This window comes from Leucoraja erinacea, chromosome 32 (assembly GCF_028641065.1).
Source record: "Leucoraja erinacea ecotype New England chromosome 32, Leri_hhj_1, whole genome shotgun sequence".
Lineage (NCBI taxonomy): Eukaryota > Metazoa > Chordata > Chondrichthyes > Rajiformes > Rajidae > Leucoraja > Leucoraja erinaceus.
Window position 1 is genome coordinate 19,942,938 of NC_073408.1, and position 20,222 is coordinate 19,963,159.

The 20,222-nt window shown below is 42.4% G+C and overlaps 1 protein-coding gene across 2 annotated transcripts in view; it reads left to right on the forward strand.

Moving 5' to 3' along the window:
• The window catches only part of ei24 (EI24 autophagy associated transmembrane protein), a 57,816-nt gene that overhangs the window by 30,538 nt on the left and 7,056 nt on the right, over positions 1 to 20,222 (forward strand). For both annotated transcript variants that reach the window (XM_055660850.1, XM_055660849.1), the window contains exons 4-10: positions 667 to 727; positions 2,169 to 2,235; positions 7,314 to 7,438; positions 10,320 to 10,439; positions 13,127 to 13,238; positions 14,831 to 14,942; positions 17,931 to 18,005. In XM_055660850.1, coding sequence (XP_055516825.1) covers positions 667 to 727; positions 2,169 to 2,235; positions 7,314 to 7,438; positions 10,320 to 10,439; positions 13,127 to 13,238; positions 14,831 to 14,942; positions 17,931 to 18,005 — 672 coding nt within the window. The remainder of the gene's footprint in view (positions 1 to 666; positions 728 to 2,168; positions 2,236 to 7,313; positions 7,439 to 10,319; positions 10,440 to 13,126; positions 13,239 to 14,830; positions 14,943 to 17,930; positions 18,006 to 20,222) is intronic.

Here is a 20,222-nt window from a genome sequence, read left to right on the forward strand (position 1 = left end):
GCAAATTGCCCCCTGGTGCGTGTAGGATAGCATTAGTGTGCGGGGATTGCTGGTCCGTACGGATTCTGTGAGCTGAAGGGCCTGTTTCGCCCTGTATCTTTAAACTAAAAGCCGCTTTTTTTCCCCCTAGAGTTAATTTGGTTCTAAAGTTGAGAATTGATGTTAGTCATGAAATTGAAAGTTCCCCTTGATTAAAGAGGAAATAAAAGTTCAATAAGAGACACATCGATGAGTTTCCCTTCATCTGAGTATTCCCTTATCCAATGTGATTATTCAGCTTCCCTTAAATCTTCACCTGTGACCAACTTCCCAAAGATACAATGAAGTTGTCTTATTCTGCCTTTCAATAGAATGGTTGCATGAGGTTTAATTTTCCTCAGAGGGTTGTTAATTTTAACATGGAGGTATTTATTTTATTTTCCTGAGGTGTTGTGGGTGGAAGTTTGTATGCCTGTGGAGACAAAAGCAACTGCAGACGCTGGTTTAGAACAGTTTAGATGAGATAGAACAGGTCCTCCAGCACATTTGTAGCCTCAATTCTTATGTTGTGAATGTTACACATAGATGTACCCATGGTACACACATGGTGTGAGAATGTGGTCCTGTCTACAGGGGTCAAAGGCTAGACTTGTATAGAACTCATCGTACCCTATGTCTATTTTTCAGTGAGCCTCGAATAGCAAACAGGATTGTGCAATGCTGTGCCTGGAATGGAGGGATATTCTGGGTAAGACCACAATTAATTTAACCTGTTGTCAGATATTCTTAAAGGATGGGTCACTGAAATGTGGTGAGATTGCCTGTGTACTATAACCACGTTTCAGAAAATATACAAGATACATTTATTTGTCACATGTGCCAGTTGGCACAGTGAAATGTGTGTTCAAAATATTTTGAATTGGACAATTTAGATGCTGCTTTACAATACGAGTGATCAGAAATTCAACCTGCTTTGATAAAAGAAGGAGAAGTCCCCTCCTTCCACTTAAACACTTCAGGTGGGAACTATCCATAGTAACAATCAGCTGGTGTTGAAAAGGATGAGTGTTCTACTGATTATAATTATAGCTCTGGTTCTCACAGCATTCTCTGATGCAGCTTGTGATGTTAGCTTTGTGTTCATTCCTGGATGTTACCATGGTAGGCAAGGATAGCTTTATTGACCTTCTCAATTGCCCTTAAGAAGGTAATTTTGGGAATGCTATAGTCGGTGTAAGTAAAATACAATAAGAATAAAATCAACGAATGGAGACAAAGAAATGTCTTTATTCTCTTGTCAAAGTAATTTGGAGAAACCTGGTAGCATTGTAGACCATTTTTAGTAGATGGTAAGTGTGAGTAATGTGAAGGACTTCAGGCTTTTATGAAAATCAATTGATATTTCTATAACACGGTTTCAAAAATCCACATTTATTTTGTCAGCCTTGGTGACACGATCATATCTCCAGAGGATTAATCTAGGTGCACAAATATTGAAATGTAATCATATTGTTTTGAGCTAGAAAATGTTCCTTCCATTGCCAATAGTAAGACATACAAAGGAAATCCAGATTGCAATTTCCTGGCATGTTTTGTTTATTTGCTCTGAGCTACAAACAGATCACATTTAATTTCTGGAACTTGTGCAGGTATCAGAACTGGTAAAAGAAAATAGCTATTGGTGAAAGACCTGCATAGAGGGAATATGGAGAGGCTGTTTAAACTAGTGGGAGAGTCTAGGACCAGAGCCTAGAGCCTTTGAATGAAAGGCCACACTTTTAAAAAGGAGATGGGGAGGACTTTCTTTAGTCGGACAGTGGTGAATCTATGGAATTGATTGTCACAGACGGCTGTGGAGATCGTCAATAGATATTTTTAAGGCAGAGATTGATAGATTCATAATTAGTAAGATGTCGGGGGGTTCTCGGGAAAAGGCAGGGGAATGGGGGGGGGGGGGGGGGGGGGGGGGGGGGGGGGGGGAGGAAGATAGATCTGCCATGATTGAATGAATAGACTTGATGGACCAAATGACTTAATTCTGATCCTAGAACTTATGAACTACAAGGTTTTACACATTATGTTCATCTTAATGAAATGCAGTAAGCAACAAAAAAAAACTCCAGTTGTAAGTTTTATTGCAGTGAATATTCGACACAATGATGTGACAGTTGTTTCTTTTTTTCACACAGTTGAGTATCTTTGTCTTTTACCGGGTCTTTATCCCTCTGCTTCAAGCCATCACGGCACATATTATTGGTAAGGAAACATTGTAAAAGTGAATTCTCTGAACAGTAGCGTGCCACAAAAACAAATATTCCCACTTAGATTCCAGGTAGTTCAGTAAATGTACTGACTGGTATAAACCAGGCCGTTGACCAAAAAGATCCCAGGTGAATTATTGAATTATTTGAATGAGTCAGATGCAGTTGAGATACTGATATGACTGTGATTTGTGAATGCAACAATTTGACAAAGAATAATGACTTGCTCCTGTTTGTATCAGAGATCAACTAGAGAGGTAGTGGATAGAAGCTAGGATGTGAAAATGTATATTGTTGTTCCTTTGTCCAAACGCCATCACTGAATGTTGCAAGGTGAACTTGGGTGGATGTAAAGTGAAGGGAGCAGTGGACTGGGCTCCATTCTGCTTGATCACTTAATCTACAAAAGGTCTTTTGGGTGAGTGAACCATAGCCCACATTCATAAGACCCAGATATAAGAACAGATTCGGCCCATCGATTCGGCCCATCGATTCGGCCCATCGATTCAGCCCATCGATCCAGCTCTGCTCACATTGTCGGGAGGAATGGGAACAAAATATCAGAAGTACTATTTGGAGTCTGATTCTATTTCAAAGCCAGTCCAGTTTTGCAAAACCCTTACCTTGTTTACTTAAGATCCAGTTTAAAGATTCAAAGTTAATGAGTACACTGTCATGTTGATAAGATAATGATCTATAGTGCAAACATCTGTAATAATGTTACCCTTCTCTCGGACAGAATACACTGGAAATTATTTTGCATGTATGGCTGTCAGTTCGCAATTATGTTTAAGATGTGGGAGGGGGGAAAGATTTAATAGGAACCTGAGGGGTAACTCTTTCACACAAAGGGCGATGGATGTATGGAATGATCTGCCAGAGGCGGTAGTTGAGGCAGGTACTATCACAGCGTTTAAGAAACATTTATACAGGTACATGGGTGAGACGGGTTTAGAGGGCTATGGGCAAGTTGGACTGGTGTAGGGGCGACATGTTTGGACAAGTTGGGCCGAAGGGCCTGGTTCCACGCTGTCAAACTATGACTATGTCAATGAATTGGGTAGGGTAGATCATGTTTAAACTGAATCCATTTTGGCTGCTTTGTAAATCCAGCAAGGTGGTTCACGTAGCTATGTTGGCTTTACGTACTGTTCCATATTCAAATCTGGTGTTTCCATAAATAAGGGTACCTGTGACATGAGTGGCCAAATTTGAAAGCTATTAAATCAGAATGAAATACCACATGATTAAAAATGGGCCTATGATCCTTTTGAGCTAATTTGTGATCAAAATCCACCAGAATTTGACCAAAATTTAATACTTTCAAAAAGTTGTGGAAAAAAACACGAGAAAAAGTAAATATAAGACGTATGAGACATTTACTGATTTTGAAGCTCCCTTACAAAATGTCAGCAACTAACCCACCACAGGGGCCTTAGTTCACGCCAGGGTCATTATAATCACGACAAGTGCAAAAATAACCTGTTACAGCGCTATAAATACCATTGACAATGGAAGGGACTACAGAATGAGACAGCAAAAGGGATGGATTGTACCTTAAAAGGTGGGGGCCAGCATTCTGGCAGGCAGGTTTGCCACTGCTACACGGGTGGTTTTAAACTAAATAAGAAGGGGGGGGGTCAAATGGGATAGTCACGGACGGAGTTAAAGGGAACGAGAGTAAAGGGATGGTTAATGACCCCATAATTAACAGGAAAGAAAGCACCCAAAGGGATAGGAGAGTCTGGCCAAGTGTAATAGGGATCGATGTGAAAGGTGAGATGCGTAAGGAATTAAAAGTATTGTATATGAATGCACAAAGTATAACAAGTAAAGTAGATGAGCTTGAGGCTCAGTTAGAGGTTGGTAGATATGTCATTGTAGGGATTACTGAGATGTAGCTGCAGGAGGATCGGGTCCGGGAACGTAATATTCAGGGTTATACATCCTATAGAAAGGACAGGCTGGTGGGCAGAGGATGGGGGGGGGGGGGGGGGGCTTGAAGAGACATAGGGACTGACGAGGTAGAGTCACTGTGGATTGAGGAATTGTAAAGGCAAGAAGACACTAATTGGTTTACCTACAGACCCCCAAATAGTAGCCTGGATGTAGGGTGTTGTTGCAGCAGGTGTTAAAACTGGCATGTAACAAAGGTAATGCCACTGTGGTGATGGGGGATTTCAATATGCAGGTAGACTGGGAAAATCAGGTTGATTCAGGACCCTAAGAAAGAGAGTTTGTAGAGCGTCTCCGAGATGGATTCTTAGAGCAGCTTATAATGGAGCCGACCAGAGAAAAGGCAATTCTGGATTTAGTGTTGTCCAATGAACCAGATTTGATAAGAGAACTCGAGGTAAAGGAACCGCTTGGAGGTAGTGCTCATAATATGATTAGTTTTAATCTGCAATTTGAGAAGGAGAAGGTTAAATTGGAAGTGTCAGTAATGCAGTTGAACAAAGGGACTATGAAGGTATGAGATAGGAGCTGGCCAAGGTAGACTGGAAAGGGATCCTAGCAGGAATGATGGAAGAACAACAATGGCAGGAATTTCTGGGCAAAATCTGGAAGACGCAGGATCATTTTATTCCAAAAAGGAAGTAAGATTCTAAGGGGAGGAGGAGGCAACCGTGGCTGACAAGAGAAGTTAGGGATAGAATGAAACTAAAAGAAAAGATGTATAACACAGCAAAGAGTAGCCAGAAGCCAGAGGATTGTGAGACTTTCATAGGACAACAGAAGGAAACAAAACGTGAAATACGGGCTGAAAAGATGAAGTACGAGGGGAAGCTGGCCAGGAATATAAAGAAGGACAGTAAAAGTTTCTTTAGATATGTTAAGGGAAAAAGAGTAGCAAAGTCAAATGTGGATCCCATGAAGGCAGAAACGGGTGAAATTATTATGGGTAACAAGGAAATGGCAGAAGAGTTGAACAGGTACTTCGGATCTGTCTTCACTAAGGAAGACACAAACAATCTCCCAGATGTACTGGAGGACAGAGGATCTAAGGGGGTAGAGGAACTGAAAGAAATGTTCATTAGGCGAGAAATAGTATTGGGTAGCCTAATGGGACTGAAGGATGGTAAATCCCCTGGGCCGGATGGTCTGCATCCCAGGGTCCTCAGGGAGTTGGCTCTAGAAATAGTGGACGCATTGGTGATCATTTTCCAATGTTCAATAGGTTCAGGATCAGTTCCTGTGGATTGGATGATTGCTAATGTTATCCCACTTTTCAAGAAAGGAGCAAGAGAGGAAACGGGGAATTACAGATCAGTTAGCCTGACTTCGGTGGTGGGAAAGATGCTGGACTCAATTATTAAAGAGGTAATAATGGGGCATTTGGATAACAGTAATAGGATTAGTCCAAGTCGACATGGATTTATGCTTGACTAATCTTCTGGAATTTTTTGAGGATGTGACAAGTAAAATGGATGAAGGGGAGCCAGTGGATGTAGTGTATCTAGACTTTCAGAAAGCCTTTGATAAGGTCCCGCACGGGAGACTGGTGACTAAAATTAGAGCACATTGTATTGGGCGTAGAATGTTGACATGGATAGAAAATTGGTTGGCAGACAGGAAGCAAAGAGTAGGAATGAACGGGTCCTTTTCAAAATGGCAGGCAGTGACGAGTGAAGTGCCACAAAGCTTGGTGTTGGAGCTGCAACTATTTTCCATATTAATGATTTGAAAGAGAGAATTAGAAGAAACGCTAGCAGGTTTGCGGATGACACAATGCTGGGAGGCAGTGTGAACTGTGAAGAGGATGTTAGGAGGTTGCAGAGTGACCTGGACAGGTTGAATGAGTGGGCAGATGCGTGGCAGATGCAGTATAATATAGATAAATGTGAGGTTATCCACTTTGGTGGCAAAAACAAGGGGGCAGGTTATTATCTCAATGGGGTTAGGTTAGGTAAGGGGGAGGTACAGCGAGACCTGGGTGTTTTTGTACATCAGTCACTGAAAGTTGACATGCAGGTACAGCAGGCAGTGAAGAAAGCTTATGGAATGTTGGCCTTCATAACAAGAGGATTTCAGTATAGGAGTAAAGAGGTTCCTCTGCAGTTGTATAGGGCTCTGGTAAGACCACATCTGGAGTATTGTGTACAGTTTTAGTATCCTAATTTGAGGAAGGACATCCTTGTGATTGAGGCAGTGCAGCATAGGTTCACGAGATTGCTCCTTGGGATGGCGGGACTGTCATATGAGGAAAGATTGAAAAGACTAGGCTTGTATTCACTGGAGTTTAGAAGCACGAGAGGGGATCTTATAGAAACATATAAAATTATAAAAGGACTGGACAAGCTAGATGCAGGAAAAATGTTCCCAATGTTGGGCGAGTCAGGAACCAGGGGCCACCGTCTTAGAATAAAGGGGAGGCCATTTAAGACTGAGGTGAGAAAAAACGTTTTTACCCAGAGAGTTGTGAATTTGTGGAATTCCCTGTCACAGAAGGCAGTGGAGGCCAAATCACTGGATGGATTTAAGAGAGAGTTAGATAGAGCTCTAGGGGCTAGTGGAATCGAGGGATATGGGGAGAAGGCAGGCACGGGTTATTGATTGGGGACGATCAGCCATGATCACAATGAATGGCGGTGCTGGCTCGAAGAGCCGACTGGCATCCTCCTTCACCGATTTTCTATGTTTCTATAACTTTGTTTACTTCTTATGACAATGCACTTTACTTTCCTCTATTTAGATTTGAACTATTCTCATTTCACAGTTCTGTTGTTTCTGTACTTCAGGAGGACCACCTATGTGCCCCTCAAGCATCCACACACTGAATGTTGTACATGGAATCATACAGTGTGGAAACAGGCTCTATGGGCCAACTTGCCCACACTTGCCCATATCCCTCGAAACTGATCCTATCCATGTACCTGTCTAAATGCTTCTTCAACATTGTGATAGTACCTACCTCAGCTACCTCAACTACCAATCATTCCTTACACCCACCACCCTTTGTGTATAAAAAGTTACATCAGGCATCTATCTCCATTAATGGAAAATCACTTTGTAGATTGAAAATTCCTGATCTTTAACTATTTAAATAGCCATTTTTTTTTTTTGCCTGAGCAGGTGATCCATCATTACATGGAGATGTCTGGTCCTGGTTGGAATTTATCCTGAACTCCACCTTCAGTGCTTTGTGGATATTGCCTCTCTTTGTCCTCAGTAAAATTGTGAATGCCATCTGGTTTCAGGTTAGTAAAACTCAGCGATGGAGCAGATTGTTCAGTTATATGGAGGACCGATACTCTGTGGTGAGCGAGACATTTCCCATGTCACCTGAAAGGCTCTCACTTATCTGAGGCTCATCAAGAGTCAAGAATAATGACCTCTTGTATAGATGATTAAAATCTCAAAAAACGAAGGGAAGAAGGACGTCATCCTGGAAGAATCAGCCAGCATTGGGACCCTATTCAACATTGCTTTCCCCATTCTTTGCTCCGCTCTATAACAGCCTATTGCACTTTATCTGTTTATTTATAAATATATGGTCTATGCTATATAGACACACTGAACTGTTCTGTATTTATGCTTACAATACTCTGTTGTGCTGCAGCAAGCAAGAATGTCATTGTCCTATCTGGGACACATGACAATAAACTCACTCTTGACTGGTTTCAGTGGGAGCTACAAAATGACTGCAACAATTCACTGAGCTCTCTGACAGCATCTCCCAAATTAGCAAACTCTTCAGCCCACCAGGTCATTTCTGATCATCGAGGGCCCATCACACAAATACCACTCTTTATTCTCCCCACATGCCCATCAGCTCCCTCCTGATTCCTACCACTCACATACACACGAAAGGCAATTTGCACCGATTAACTTCCAGCCAGCACATTGTAAGGAGGAAATGGGAATACCTGGAAGTGGTCAGAGGGAGAAGATGTAAACTCCACACAGATAACACCAGACGTCAGCATTGAATCCGTGTAGTTGGAGCTGTGAGGCAGCTGTGTTGCTGTGTCAGCTTTGGAAAATCATTGGCAAGTTGCCACCAGTAAGCTTCCCTTTTAAACCGCACACCAACCTTCAGACATTTGAGGGTTTAAAAAATTAAAACATTCCGGAATTACTTCACTTTTTTTCCCCATGTAGAACAATTTATTTGTTACTCAAAGCAAGTTAGTAAACATTTGCGTCTCCTTCGACAAGTATATCCTTCCTTGGAACATGTCGTATTAAGACTGTAGCCAGTATTCTAGCTTTCCCTTAATGGAATTGCAGTTAGACTTTTATACACCAATCTAGTTAGGTTTATTATTGTCACGTATACTGTGGTAATCTAATCTAATCTAATCTAAGTAAAGTGAAAAGTTTTGCTTTGTGTGCTATTCAATCAGATATACATTCAAGTCAAACTCAAGTACATTATGTAGAGCGAAGGACAAAATTTAGAGTGCTGAATTATAGCTGCTGAGTATTACTGTTTCTGCCTTCCATTCCACAGGGACTATTCAATAATCAGGAATTGTGGAAGATCAAAATCATTCAATCTCTGTAATTGATGTTTCAGGTTGAGACCCCTCTTCAGTGGCTGAAGAAGGGATTTGACCCGAAACATCACCTCTTCCTTTTCTCCCGAGATGCTGTCTGACCTCCAGCTTTTTGTGTCTATCTTTAGAATTAATGAATGATTGTGCAAAGCAAGTAGAATTTAGGCATTAGTCCAGGATGCTTTATTATTATGTTTGTGCTTGTCTTGATTTGAGTCTGTGTGATGAGAGCCACCTTGTATTGACTGCTTTGTCAAAGCTGTAGCTGTCATTTCAATGTCACTGGACATGACTTCAGTCTGAGGAAGTGTCCCGACCTGAAACATCGCCTGTCTATTCCCTCCACAGATGCCGCCTGACCCACTGAGTTAGTCCAGCACTTCATTTTGATAGGATTTCAATAGTAAAAAAATAGATGTTGATGGAATTTAATACTGCATGTCGTTTATTCAAACACAATCCTGATGGTGTGATTCAGTTTGATCAAATGTTTGGGCCACCTGGGTTCAATCCTGACCTCAGGTACTGTCTGTGTAGAGTTGGCACGTTCTCCCTGTGACCGTCTGGGTTTCCTCCAGGTGGTTTGGTTCCCTTTCCCATCGCAAGATGTGTAGGTTTGCAAGATGTGAACTGCCTCCATTATGCAGAGAGCAACTGAGAGGGTGAGATTATATGGAACTAGCTTGAACAGGTGATTGTTGTTTGGCGTCGACTCGGTGGGCCGAAGGGCCTGTTTCTACACGGTATCTCAAAACTAATCTTCTACACGGTATCTCAAAACAAAACTAAAGTGATTCCTAAGAAAAGGCTTTGCTTTAAAGACTATAGTTGGTTACATTTATATTACTCATGCAACATTTAATTACTCATAACTGCAAGCCCCCCCGGCTCAGTTTTTCCAAGCATTCAGTCTGAGGATATGTTACTTGCAGTTAGGGGCTAGCATTTCCTACTTCCTCCTCTTTACTGGGAAATAAAGACAGCTTACTTCCACACTCGCACATACTTGCACACTGCCTAAACTGCATGCGGTTTGGAGCAAATTAAAATTGAGAGATCTGACATGAAATGGGTAGACTCTGGAACCAAATAACAGATTAAGCAGAAGGGTCTCGACCCAAAAATCACCTATTCCTTTTCTCCAAAGATGCTGCCTGACCCGCTGAGTTACTCCAGCACATTATGTTTAACTTGTCTAACAGATTAAGCAATTTGGAATGAGAATAAATAAACCATGCTCCTTCAAAGATCAGAGCCTTGGGAAGAGGCTGCTAACCTTTGAAGGTATCTGAAAGAAAATAACCTTGGAATGGGAAGACGGAACATCTATATTCTCAAGTTTGTGCATTGCCACCATCAAACCCAATAAGAATGCAGAGTTGGTTCTTTATAATGAAAGCAGAAAATGCTAGTGATGCTAAGACCCTGTTTATTATTCTACAGATGCTGCCTGACCGGCTGAGTGTTTCCAGCATTTTCATTTTTCTTTCAGATGTTGGGCATCTACATTTAAAAAAAAAAAAGTCAAATAGTTTATAACAGTGCTTCACTTGTTACAACGTGGTTTTATGTGTTACAGGACATTGCCGATCTAGCATTTAAAGTGTCTGGGAGGAAAGCACAACCCTTCCCCAGCATCAGTAAGATTATCGCGGACATGCTCTTCAACCTGCTGCTGCAGGCCTTGTTCCTCATTCAGGTACGAGTGGGTCAGAAGGCCAGGTCTAGATTAATAAACCGATCATGCTCCAAGCCTGGAGTGGGTACATTATTCCCTGTCAGAAATGATTATGTCTAACTAGAGACACAAGGAACTGCAGATGATTATTTTCAAAAAATATATATAGTGCTGGAGTAACTCAGCGGGTCAGGAAGCATCCCTGGAGACCCTGGATAGGTAACGTTTCAGGTCGGGAGCCATCTTCAGACTGAAGAATCCGAAATGTCACATCCACGTTTTCCAGAGCTGCTGCTGCTGCTGCTTGACCCGCTGAGTTACTCCAGCACTTGTATTTTTTTAACTATGTCTGTTTAATCTCTTGAACCATATCCTGGTGTGATATTGATGGAACACAAACTGGCTGGTGATAACAAATGTTCAGCACAATCATCCTTTGATCCATTTTGCCGGTAGGTCTTACAAAACAAGCTGCCTTACAGCACCAGAGACCCGGGTTCAATCCTTACGACGGGTGCTGTCATGTACGGGGAAAAAAAACACCTTGTCTTTGGACATGCAACAAAAATCTAAGCCAATAAAGTACTTAAAGTACAGAGGCAGATTCCACTGTTTTGTTCAATGGTTGAGGAATTCATGTTGGCTCAGATTCTGGGAAAATGGCCCTATTGTACATTTGAAACAGCAATGGAATTTTTGATGCCTATCTGAATAATAATAATAATAATAATAATAATAATAATAACAACTTTATTTATAAAGCGCTTTTAGACAACATCAGTTACCACAAAGTGCTGTACATGGGAAATCAACAAAAAGTTATTACAAACTACTAAAACCATTAAGACGACAGGACTATAAAAACAGTAAAAAATTAAAAGACATTAAAAGCACTAAAACAGGAACAATGTCTCAGCCAGTGTCGAAAGCCAGTGAATAAAAGTGAGTTTTTAGGGAGGATTTAAAGATGGACAGTGAAGGGGCCTGTCTGATCTGCAGCGGCAAGGTGTTCCAGAGTGCCCTGCAGCAACAGAAAAGGCTCTATCCCCTTGAGCTTCCGCTTAGAGACTTGGTACCTAGAACATTGACCTGAGCACGGGTAGGAGCATATAGGTGGAGCAGCTCAGAGAGGTAAGGCGGGGGGCGAGGCCATTCAATGATTTAAAAACAAATAAAATAATTTTAAAATGAACTCGAAAGTGCACTGGAAGCCAGTGAAGGGAGGCCAACATTGGCGTAATGTGCTCCCTCTTTCGAGTTCCGGTTAAAAGGCGAGCGGCAGCATTTTGGACCACTGGAGACGAGCCAACGAAGCTCGTGAGACTCCAGTGTAGAGCGCATTACAGTAATCCAGCCGAGATGAAATAAAGGCGTGAATTACTGTTTCAAAATGCCGCCGAGAATAGGCTTCACCTTTGCCAGCTTCTTAGGTGTGAAAGAAGCTGGACTTAACCACTATTTGTTTATCTAATTTAAAATCACCGTCCATCATAAAACCCAGGTTTAAAACTGTTGGCTTTACGAACACTGCAAGTGGACCCAAGTCAACAGAGTGAGGTTCACTGCAGCCATTCCACAAAATCACTTCTGGTCTTTTTTTCGTTAAGTCTCAGAAAGTTTAAGGCCATCCTGGACTTAATGTCCTCCAGACAAGACAGAAGTGATTTTAGGGAATAATTATCTTCTTTCCTGAGTGGCATGTACAACTGGCTATCATCCGCGTAAAAGTGAAAGGAGATGCCATGCCTTCTTAAAATTGAGCCCAGTGGAAGTAGATAAAGGGAGAAAAGCAGAAGAAAGAGAAGGGCCCTCAGTTTAATTCACTTAGAACATTGGAGCACTAGCTTTCATAAGTGTTAGGAGCAGAATTAGGCCATTCGGCCCATCAAGTCTACTCTGCCATTCAATCATGGCAGATCTATCTTTCTCCCTCAACCCCATTCTCCTGCCTTCACCCCATAACCATTGACATCTGTACTAATCAAGAATATGTTAGTCTCCACCATAAAAATATCTATTGACTTGGCCTTCACATCCATTTGTGGCACTGAATTCCACAGATTCACCATCTTCTGACTAAAGAAATTCCTCCTCATCTCCTTTTTAATGTTACGTCTTTTTATTCAGCAGCTATGGGCTCTGGTCCTAGACTCTCCTGCTAGTGGAAACATCTTCTCCAAATCCACTCTATCCAGGCCTTCACTATTCAGTAAGTTTCATTAAGGTTCTCCCCTCATCCTTCCAAACTCCAGCGAGTACAAGCCCAGTGCCATCAAACACTCATCAAATGTTAACCAAATTATTCCTAGGATCATTCTCTTAAACTTCCTCTGCACCCTGTCAAATGCCAGCACAGTCTTCCTCAAATATGGGGCCCAAAACTGCTCACATTAGTCCAGCTGCAATCTGACCAGTGCCTTATAAAGCCTCAGCATTACATCCCTGGTTTTATCTCCTCGTCCTCTTGAAACGGGTCCTATTTGTAGTGCATTGGGTGGCTCCTTGAGAGATGTTCTGCGGGTCTCAAACCCACATCCTCATGGTTCAAAGATGAGTGCAGCCACAAAATCACCAGCAGTTAGATTGTGACTGCAAACTAGGCTGAGGTGAAAATTCTTAAGCAGTACCATCTGCTAAAATAGCATGCGTTACCGCATTCGTTACGAGACGCTGTAGTTTTTCTGTTAATCTTTGTTTCTTGCTCTCAGGGTCTGATTATGAGTCATTTTCCTATTGAAGTGATCGGACAGCTAGGTAGCCTGTTCCACATGTCAATGCTGTATTCCCTCTACTGCTTCGAATACAAGTGGTTCAACAATGGTGAGTAAAGTTTGTGCCCGTGACTTCTGTCAGTACGTAAGGGGTGGCGATACTAATTAATATAAATCTACTGGGTACAGTTAACAGCAGTCAAATCACGAAAGTCCACGTTTAGAACACACAGCAGATAAACATCAGTGGTTTTGTAATATTGTCTTGGGGAAATTCATGGCCTATATCCAACCCCAGATAAACATAGAAAGCATAGGCAACTGACTTGAATTCCACTGAACTAGTTGGCAGTGAGGCAAATTTGAGTCCTTTCCTTGCTTAGGACTAAAACTGCATGATTCAGTTTAAGATTTTACAGAATGCACTTGTTGTGTATCAACCAAATAATATATTTATTTCTAAAACATTTTGTCACAAGTTTTTTTCTTAATCCTACTTTATGTGTGAAGTTCCAACAAATAGTGACACCTTTCTGCCTCAACAACCCCCCCCCCCTCCCCCCCCCCCCCCCCCCCTCACACAAGAGACTGGTGTCTTCCCAGGTATCCTGCACTTGTTGACACTTTACAAATATACTTTTCAAATGGTTGCGGGAGAGACTTCATAATGGCTTCTTCCTCCTGTGCAATGGTATATGAAATAAGGCAGCTCGTTCATGCACAACAAGTTTCCTCTAACAGCAACATGATATTTAATCTCCTTTACTGAAAATGATAGCTGCAGGATAAAGGTTTGTCGCTGCAAGCAGAGGAACTCGCATGTTCTTTGAGTTGTATTTTGTCTGCAGCGGCATCGCCAGTGGATACACTCAGACAGCACACTGCAATATAAATTGTACACAAATTATATAAGACAGTGAAAAGAGAATGACTGTTTTCAAAAACAGGAACAAGGCATTTGTGCAAAAATAAGATATTTGTGTAACACGGGGAAAATAGTACTGAGGTCAAGATTGGACCAGCCCTTGACTTTATTGAATGTTGGAGCAGGCTAAATAGGCCAAATGAGCTCCTGAACCCAGCTGAAGACCCCAACACTGGCACGGTTGTGCTGGAAGGTATCTGCATCAGGGGACTTTTGACTTTAAAGATACACAGCCCGACCATTACAATAACACTATACACTAGGGACAATTTACAATTTTACCAATGAAACCTATAAACATGTACACCTTCAGAGTGTGTGAGGAAACGGGAGCCCATGCGATCACGGGCAGAATGTCCAAACTCCGTACAGACAGCACCAGTAGTCTGGATCAAACCTGGGTTTTTGGCACTGTAAGGCAGTAGCTCTACCACTGTGCCACCCATATTTTATTAATAGTTTTTTTTAAACTTTTTATATACCAACCCACCTTGGCCATTTTCTGACACAACGTCGCAACACACCTAGGGTCAGGTGTACCTATTGTAGATTGAGGGAGGAACGTCCATGACCTGTAAGGCTCCGTAATAACCTGATATGGCAGATCTGTAATATATGAGATAAGATGGCAAATGGATTGCAGTAACGCCTGGCAAATGCTGTATTGAATTGCATGACCATTGTAAGATAATTGAAGGTTCTTCAATTTTCATGCCAATAACCTGTGTTTGAATGCAAAGCTTTGTCTCAAAGCACGTGTTTTTGTGTGTATGCAGGGGTGGAGATGCACCAACGCTTGTCAAATATTGAAAGGAATTGGCCCTATTACTTTGGTTTTGGATTACCTTTGGCAATCCTCACTGCTCTGCCCTCATCCTACGTGATCAGGTTTGTGCTGTACAGAAACTCTCTCTCAGTAAGAATAGCTGAACAAATGTGTGATCCTTGACATAAATACCCATGTAGACCAGCAATGCTTGTAAACTTTACAATTCTGTAAATAGGTTTAAGGTGGAGGGGATAAGATTTAATAGGAATCTGAGGGGTAACTTTATCACACAAAGGGTGGTGGGTGTAAGGAACGTGCTGCCAGAGGAGGTAGTTGAGGCAGGGACTAACACAATGTTTAAGAAACAATTAGACAGGTAGGTGGGCCAAAAGCAGGCAGGTAGGACCAGTGTGGATGGGACATGTTGGTCAGTGTGGGCAAGTTGAGCCGAAGTTCCATGCTGTATGACTCTGACTATGAATTTGCTACTTAGACCCATGCTAATGTATTGTTTCCAATTATAGCAACATGGTTAGGGAACTTTGCCAAGGCCATATACTAACACATGTGATTTACAAGCATGTAATGGAGGATGAGAGTCTTAAATTAAGTGGAGAGATTAGAGAAGTTGGTATGATCTTTCATTAAGCTGACACGTTTGGGCTTATTTTCAGAAAGTTATCCAAAATCATTAAGGTATTCACAGAGTAAATGGCAAGAGGGCAAGTTAATCAAAGAACACCGATTATTGGATGATCAGCAAATGACCAGAGTTTAGATGAGAGAAAAGTTAAGTAGTTAATAATATGATCTAGGATCTATTGGCTGAATGATTGGTTAAAAGTTGATACAACAGTAACACTCTGAAGAGAAGTACTTGAATACTGAAAATTACCAAACTGTGGGAAGCAGAGCATCAGTAATTGGACAGTAGCTTCTGAGAGTAAACAAGTATAATGGGCTTCCTTGTGCTGTCATGTATGCGATTCTTTAGCATGTGTCACCTTCCAACACCACTGGCAAAAAAATAAATAGAAGTTCTGACCCTAGAAAAGCTTGCACCATTTTTTTCACCCACTCTTCCTTTCTGAAGTTCTTAAACCTGTCGTTGCTCCCAATGTGATGTCTGTGCTATCCCCACAAGTAATCTGTTTGAATCTCAGTAGCTTTATCTCCCTGTTGCTGCTGTGTAGTCGGATACCAACCCAGTTCAGTTTTTCTACAGCAAAACCTAGATAAAACCGATGTCTCATTTTATTCAGTACCCTTTCCACTAACCCCACCAGCGCTAACCCCATCTTGCCACTGGCTACAATCTTTTACCCTGCCTGTTTTTATCAATCATGAAATCTTAACATCTGCACAAGCTTTGTGCACCCCATCTCTCTCTCTCTCTCTCTCTCTCTCTCTCACACACGCATACAAACTCCTATCACATTTACATTACCCGTTCCGTACTAAGCATACCTTCTGCGGAAACCCTCGTGAATTATAACCTTCATGTTTGAATTATCCATTGGTATCCACACAAGTTTTCCATTCCTGCAAATTTTAGCTCGTATTCCTAGCAATAGTATCGTAGTCCTAAACTTTCTGAGGCGTACCTTTCATCATTGTTCAACTTCTGTCAAGGAGAAGCTATACTTCACCCTCATTAGACCTCATTTGGACTACGCAGTTGCAGCATGGGACCCATACACAAATAAAAACATTCCTTCCATCGAACGTGTCCAAAGACAGGCAGCTCGATTTGTTACTACAGGTGCACAACCTTTTATCCGAAAGCCTTGGGACCAGACACTTGTCGGATTTCGGACATTTTCGGATTTCCGAATGGAAGATTTTTAGCGTAGATTAAGTAGGTAGCGCGGGCGGCTTGAAAAGTCTGGAGCGGCTGCCTCCTCCCCGGAGACCGGGGAATCATTGCATAAATGTTAGTCAGTTAGTTAGTGGGGGTGGGTGAAGGGGGAAACTTTAATTCTTAGTCCCCTACCTGGTCGGCGACTCCCAACATCGCGGGGCTGCGGGCGACCGGCCGCGGGCGGTGCCGGTTGGAGCTCCGACCCCGGCAACTCTACCCCTGGCTGCGAGGCGCTCCAAATCCAGCGCCGCCCGCGGCCGGACGCCCGCAGTCCCAGCTCCGCGAATGTTGGGAGTCGGTGGCCACAGCGCTCTGGAGCTTACCGCATGGTGACCCGGTAAGGCATTGTCCGCTCCCCGCTGGTATCCCAGCGCTGCGACGCTCCTCTAGGATCTTTGCTTTGGAGTGTAGATGACATCCTGGAAAAAATGGCCGGTTTTCTGAGTTTTTCGGTTTCCGGAACTCCGGATAAAAGGTTGTGCACCTGTAACACCTATGGGAGAGAAGCGAGTGTCACCAAACTTCTGAATGTTTGACCTGTTTTTACAAAATGTTAAATGGTCAGTTCGACATAGACTACAAGACCTACACCAAACCCAAACCAATTAGGAGCAGACAAGGGCATTCGATCCAATTTGTGATCCCAGCTACAAAGACAGATGTGTACAGCAATTCGTTCTTCCCCCGCACAATTAAAGCATGGAATAATCTCCAACCAACTATAGTTACCCAACCAGATGCAACTAAATTTAAAATAGCTCTTTCTTCCCAATAACCCTTTCTGGCTTAAGCCCTCCCTTCACCACCTCCAGTTTAAATTCCATTTGGAATATTTTGGAGGACCAAGAAACCAAGAAATTCCTGGTTGCCCATCACCCTTATCCTTATTGCCATTTCCCAGTCTTACAGCACCTCAGAGTTAAAATGTGTCTACTTGCGTTTGTGTCGATGAGACAACGCGTATGAGAATTGGACAAAGAATGTGTCTGGAAAGGCAAGGAAGAAAATGAGCCACAGATATGACGATTCCCAGAGTCACAGGAAAACATTTCCTGGTTAGAGAAATTAAATTTAAAACAGTGTCAGTAAAGTTTAATCCATTGGCTTTTATGTTTTTATTAAAACCCAAGGCTCAAACCAATAGCAAAATGTGCTGCTGGCCTGCTCCCAATGGAAATGGTATTCTGTCTCTAGCGGTGACCTAGTATTATATTGTAACAGAGGATTTTTTTCTTATGTTTTACAGCGGCTGTTTGTTCTCCATTCTCTTTCCTCTGTTTATAATAAGTGCAAATGAAGCAAAGGTCCCAGTGAGGTCATTGTGAGTACACTTTGATTCCAATCTCTCTTCACTCCACTGAAGCAGTTTAAAATATTGTTTAGGCTATTCAAGAGAGAAGTATAAGAATCTTCTGCCATCCCACAAGCCTGGCAACCTTTCAGCAGGCAGGAGTGAAATTGGTGCTGTATTGTAATCATGTCTCAGGACTGATAATATTGTTTGCCAGCAATGTTTCAGCTCTCCATCTCCGGATTAATTAAAGTATGACATCACTGTGGGGATAGATTTTGATTCTATCATCACTCGCTATCAGTAAGGATGTAATGTACAGTTTGCAGAATTCCAACATACAACTCTTTGTCACTTTTGTTTAGTTTAGAGATACACGCGGAAATAGGCTCTTTGGTCCTCGCCGACGAGCGATTCCCGCACACTAACACTATCCTGCACGCACTAGGGACAATTTACATTTATACCAAGCCAATTAACCTACAAACCTGTATGTCTTTGGAGTGTGGGAGGAAACCGAAGATCTCAGAGAAAACCCCGCAGATCACGGGGAGAACGTACAAACTCCGTACAGACAAGCACCCGTAGTCAGAATCGCAGCTGGATCTCTGGTAAGGTAGCAACTCTACCGCTGTGCCACTTACCCATATTTATACGGGGCAAACATGGGTAAATGGAACAAACTTAGATGGAGCAGCATGGTCAGCAAGGATGGGTTGGGCTAAAGGGCTGTTCAGTACAATATGACTGATGAATTAGCAACCGTGTAGACACAATGTCATTTCCATCATGTACATCGTGTGTATTTGAAGTGCAAAGCAATGTACTTTGTGGTGAAAGTACAAGTTATGTTGGCCATTCGCCAGTGAAATAAATTATGCACCTGGCTGAATTATTAAACTATTGATGTCAGCAGCCTTGGCAATTTGTACCAAAAAGATATACCTGTTTTTCATATTTTTGTTCTCTCGTACCTGAATCAAGTGCATTGTCCTAATGGCACAGGTTGATGTAGGTCAACCAAGGCACTGCATATCCAAGTGCAGAGCAACCTTCCTTTCCACCTAATCCATGGGTGCCAGGTGGTTGCTTAATTAGTCCCAATATCTTGCCAAAAGGTATGTAAACTGTTTATAAAAAGTGGGGGGAAGGAAGGAAGGAAGAAAATCATGGATTTAATGTAATAAAATAAAAATAACCCAAAGATTAACCTTTAATTGCATCCACGTGAAATAACCTCACGAATTATTATAGTAATGTGAGAATTTCTTAGAAGTAGGTTACGAGAAAAATCATGAACAAAAGTCAAAATAAGGAGCTGCAGGAACTGGTTTACCAGAACAAATTACCAAAAAGTGCTGACTTATGTAACTCAAGCGAGTCGGGCAGCATCTCGGGAGAGCACGAACGGGTGCTTTTTGGGTCAAGCCCCTTCTTCAGACTGATTGTGGTGGTGGTGGGGGGGGGGGGGGGGGGGGGAGGGGATAGAAACTGGAAGAGAAGAGGGGCTGGATAAAGCCTGGGAAGTATTGTGTGGATGCAGGTGAGGTGGGGCGAGGGGTGGTAGGCATATGGTTGGACAAAGGCCAGGGATAAAAAGCCAGAAGGTGTGAGAACAGGAGTGAAGAGTTACAATTTGTGGAGCTAGAATAAGGAATAGGTGGAAATGGGGAGGAGGGAAATATGTGGGTGTCCAGCTGAGAGCACAGCGGAGAAGGGGGGAGGGGGGGGCCTCATAGTTTATTAAAATGTAAGACTTTAGTGTTCATGTCATTTGGTTGTGAGCTACCCAAGCAGAATGAGGTGCTGTTCCTCCAGTTTGCGTGTGGTCTCACTCTGGCAATAGAGAAGGCCCAGTATGGGAATGGGAACAGGAGTTAAAATGGTTGGCCATCGGGAGATCCAGTGGGCCTAAATGACTGAGCCCAAATGTTCAGTAAAACTGTATCAACATAGAATTACCCAAGTTTGAATAACTACTTCAATAAATTTTAAATCAATGTTGCCAGACATTGACTGGTTTGGTTGACCTATGCCCCTCCAGGATAATCTACGCTGACCCTCCGAATTTGTTACAAACCATGCTCACCTTTTCATTAGGCAGCTTGTTCTGCAGCGACTTCAATTCGTGTCATACTTTTGAGGCAACGATGTCAGCAGTAGCTGTTCCCCAGTACTCCAGCACCGACCGTGCCAATAACCCAAGACTTCAAAATTAATGGTCAGAGCCTTTAAATTGGAGACATG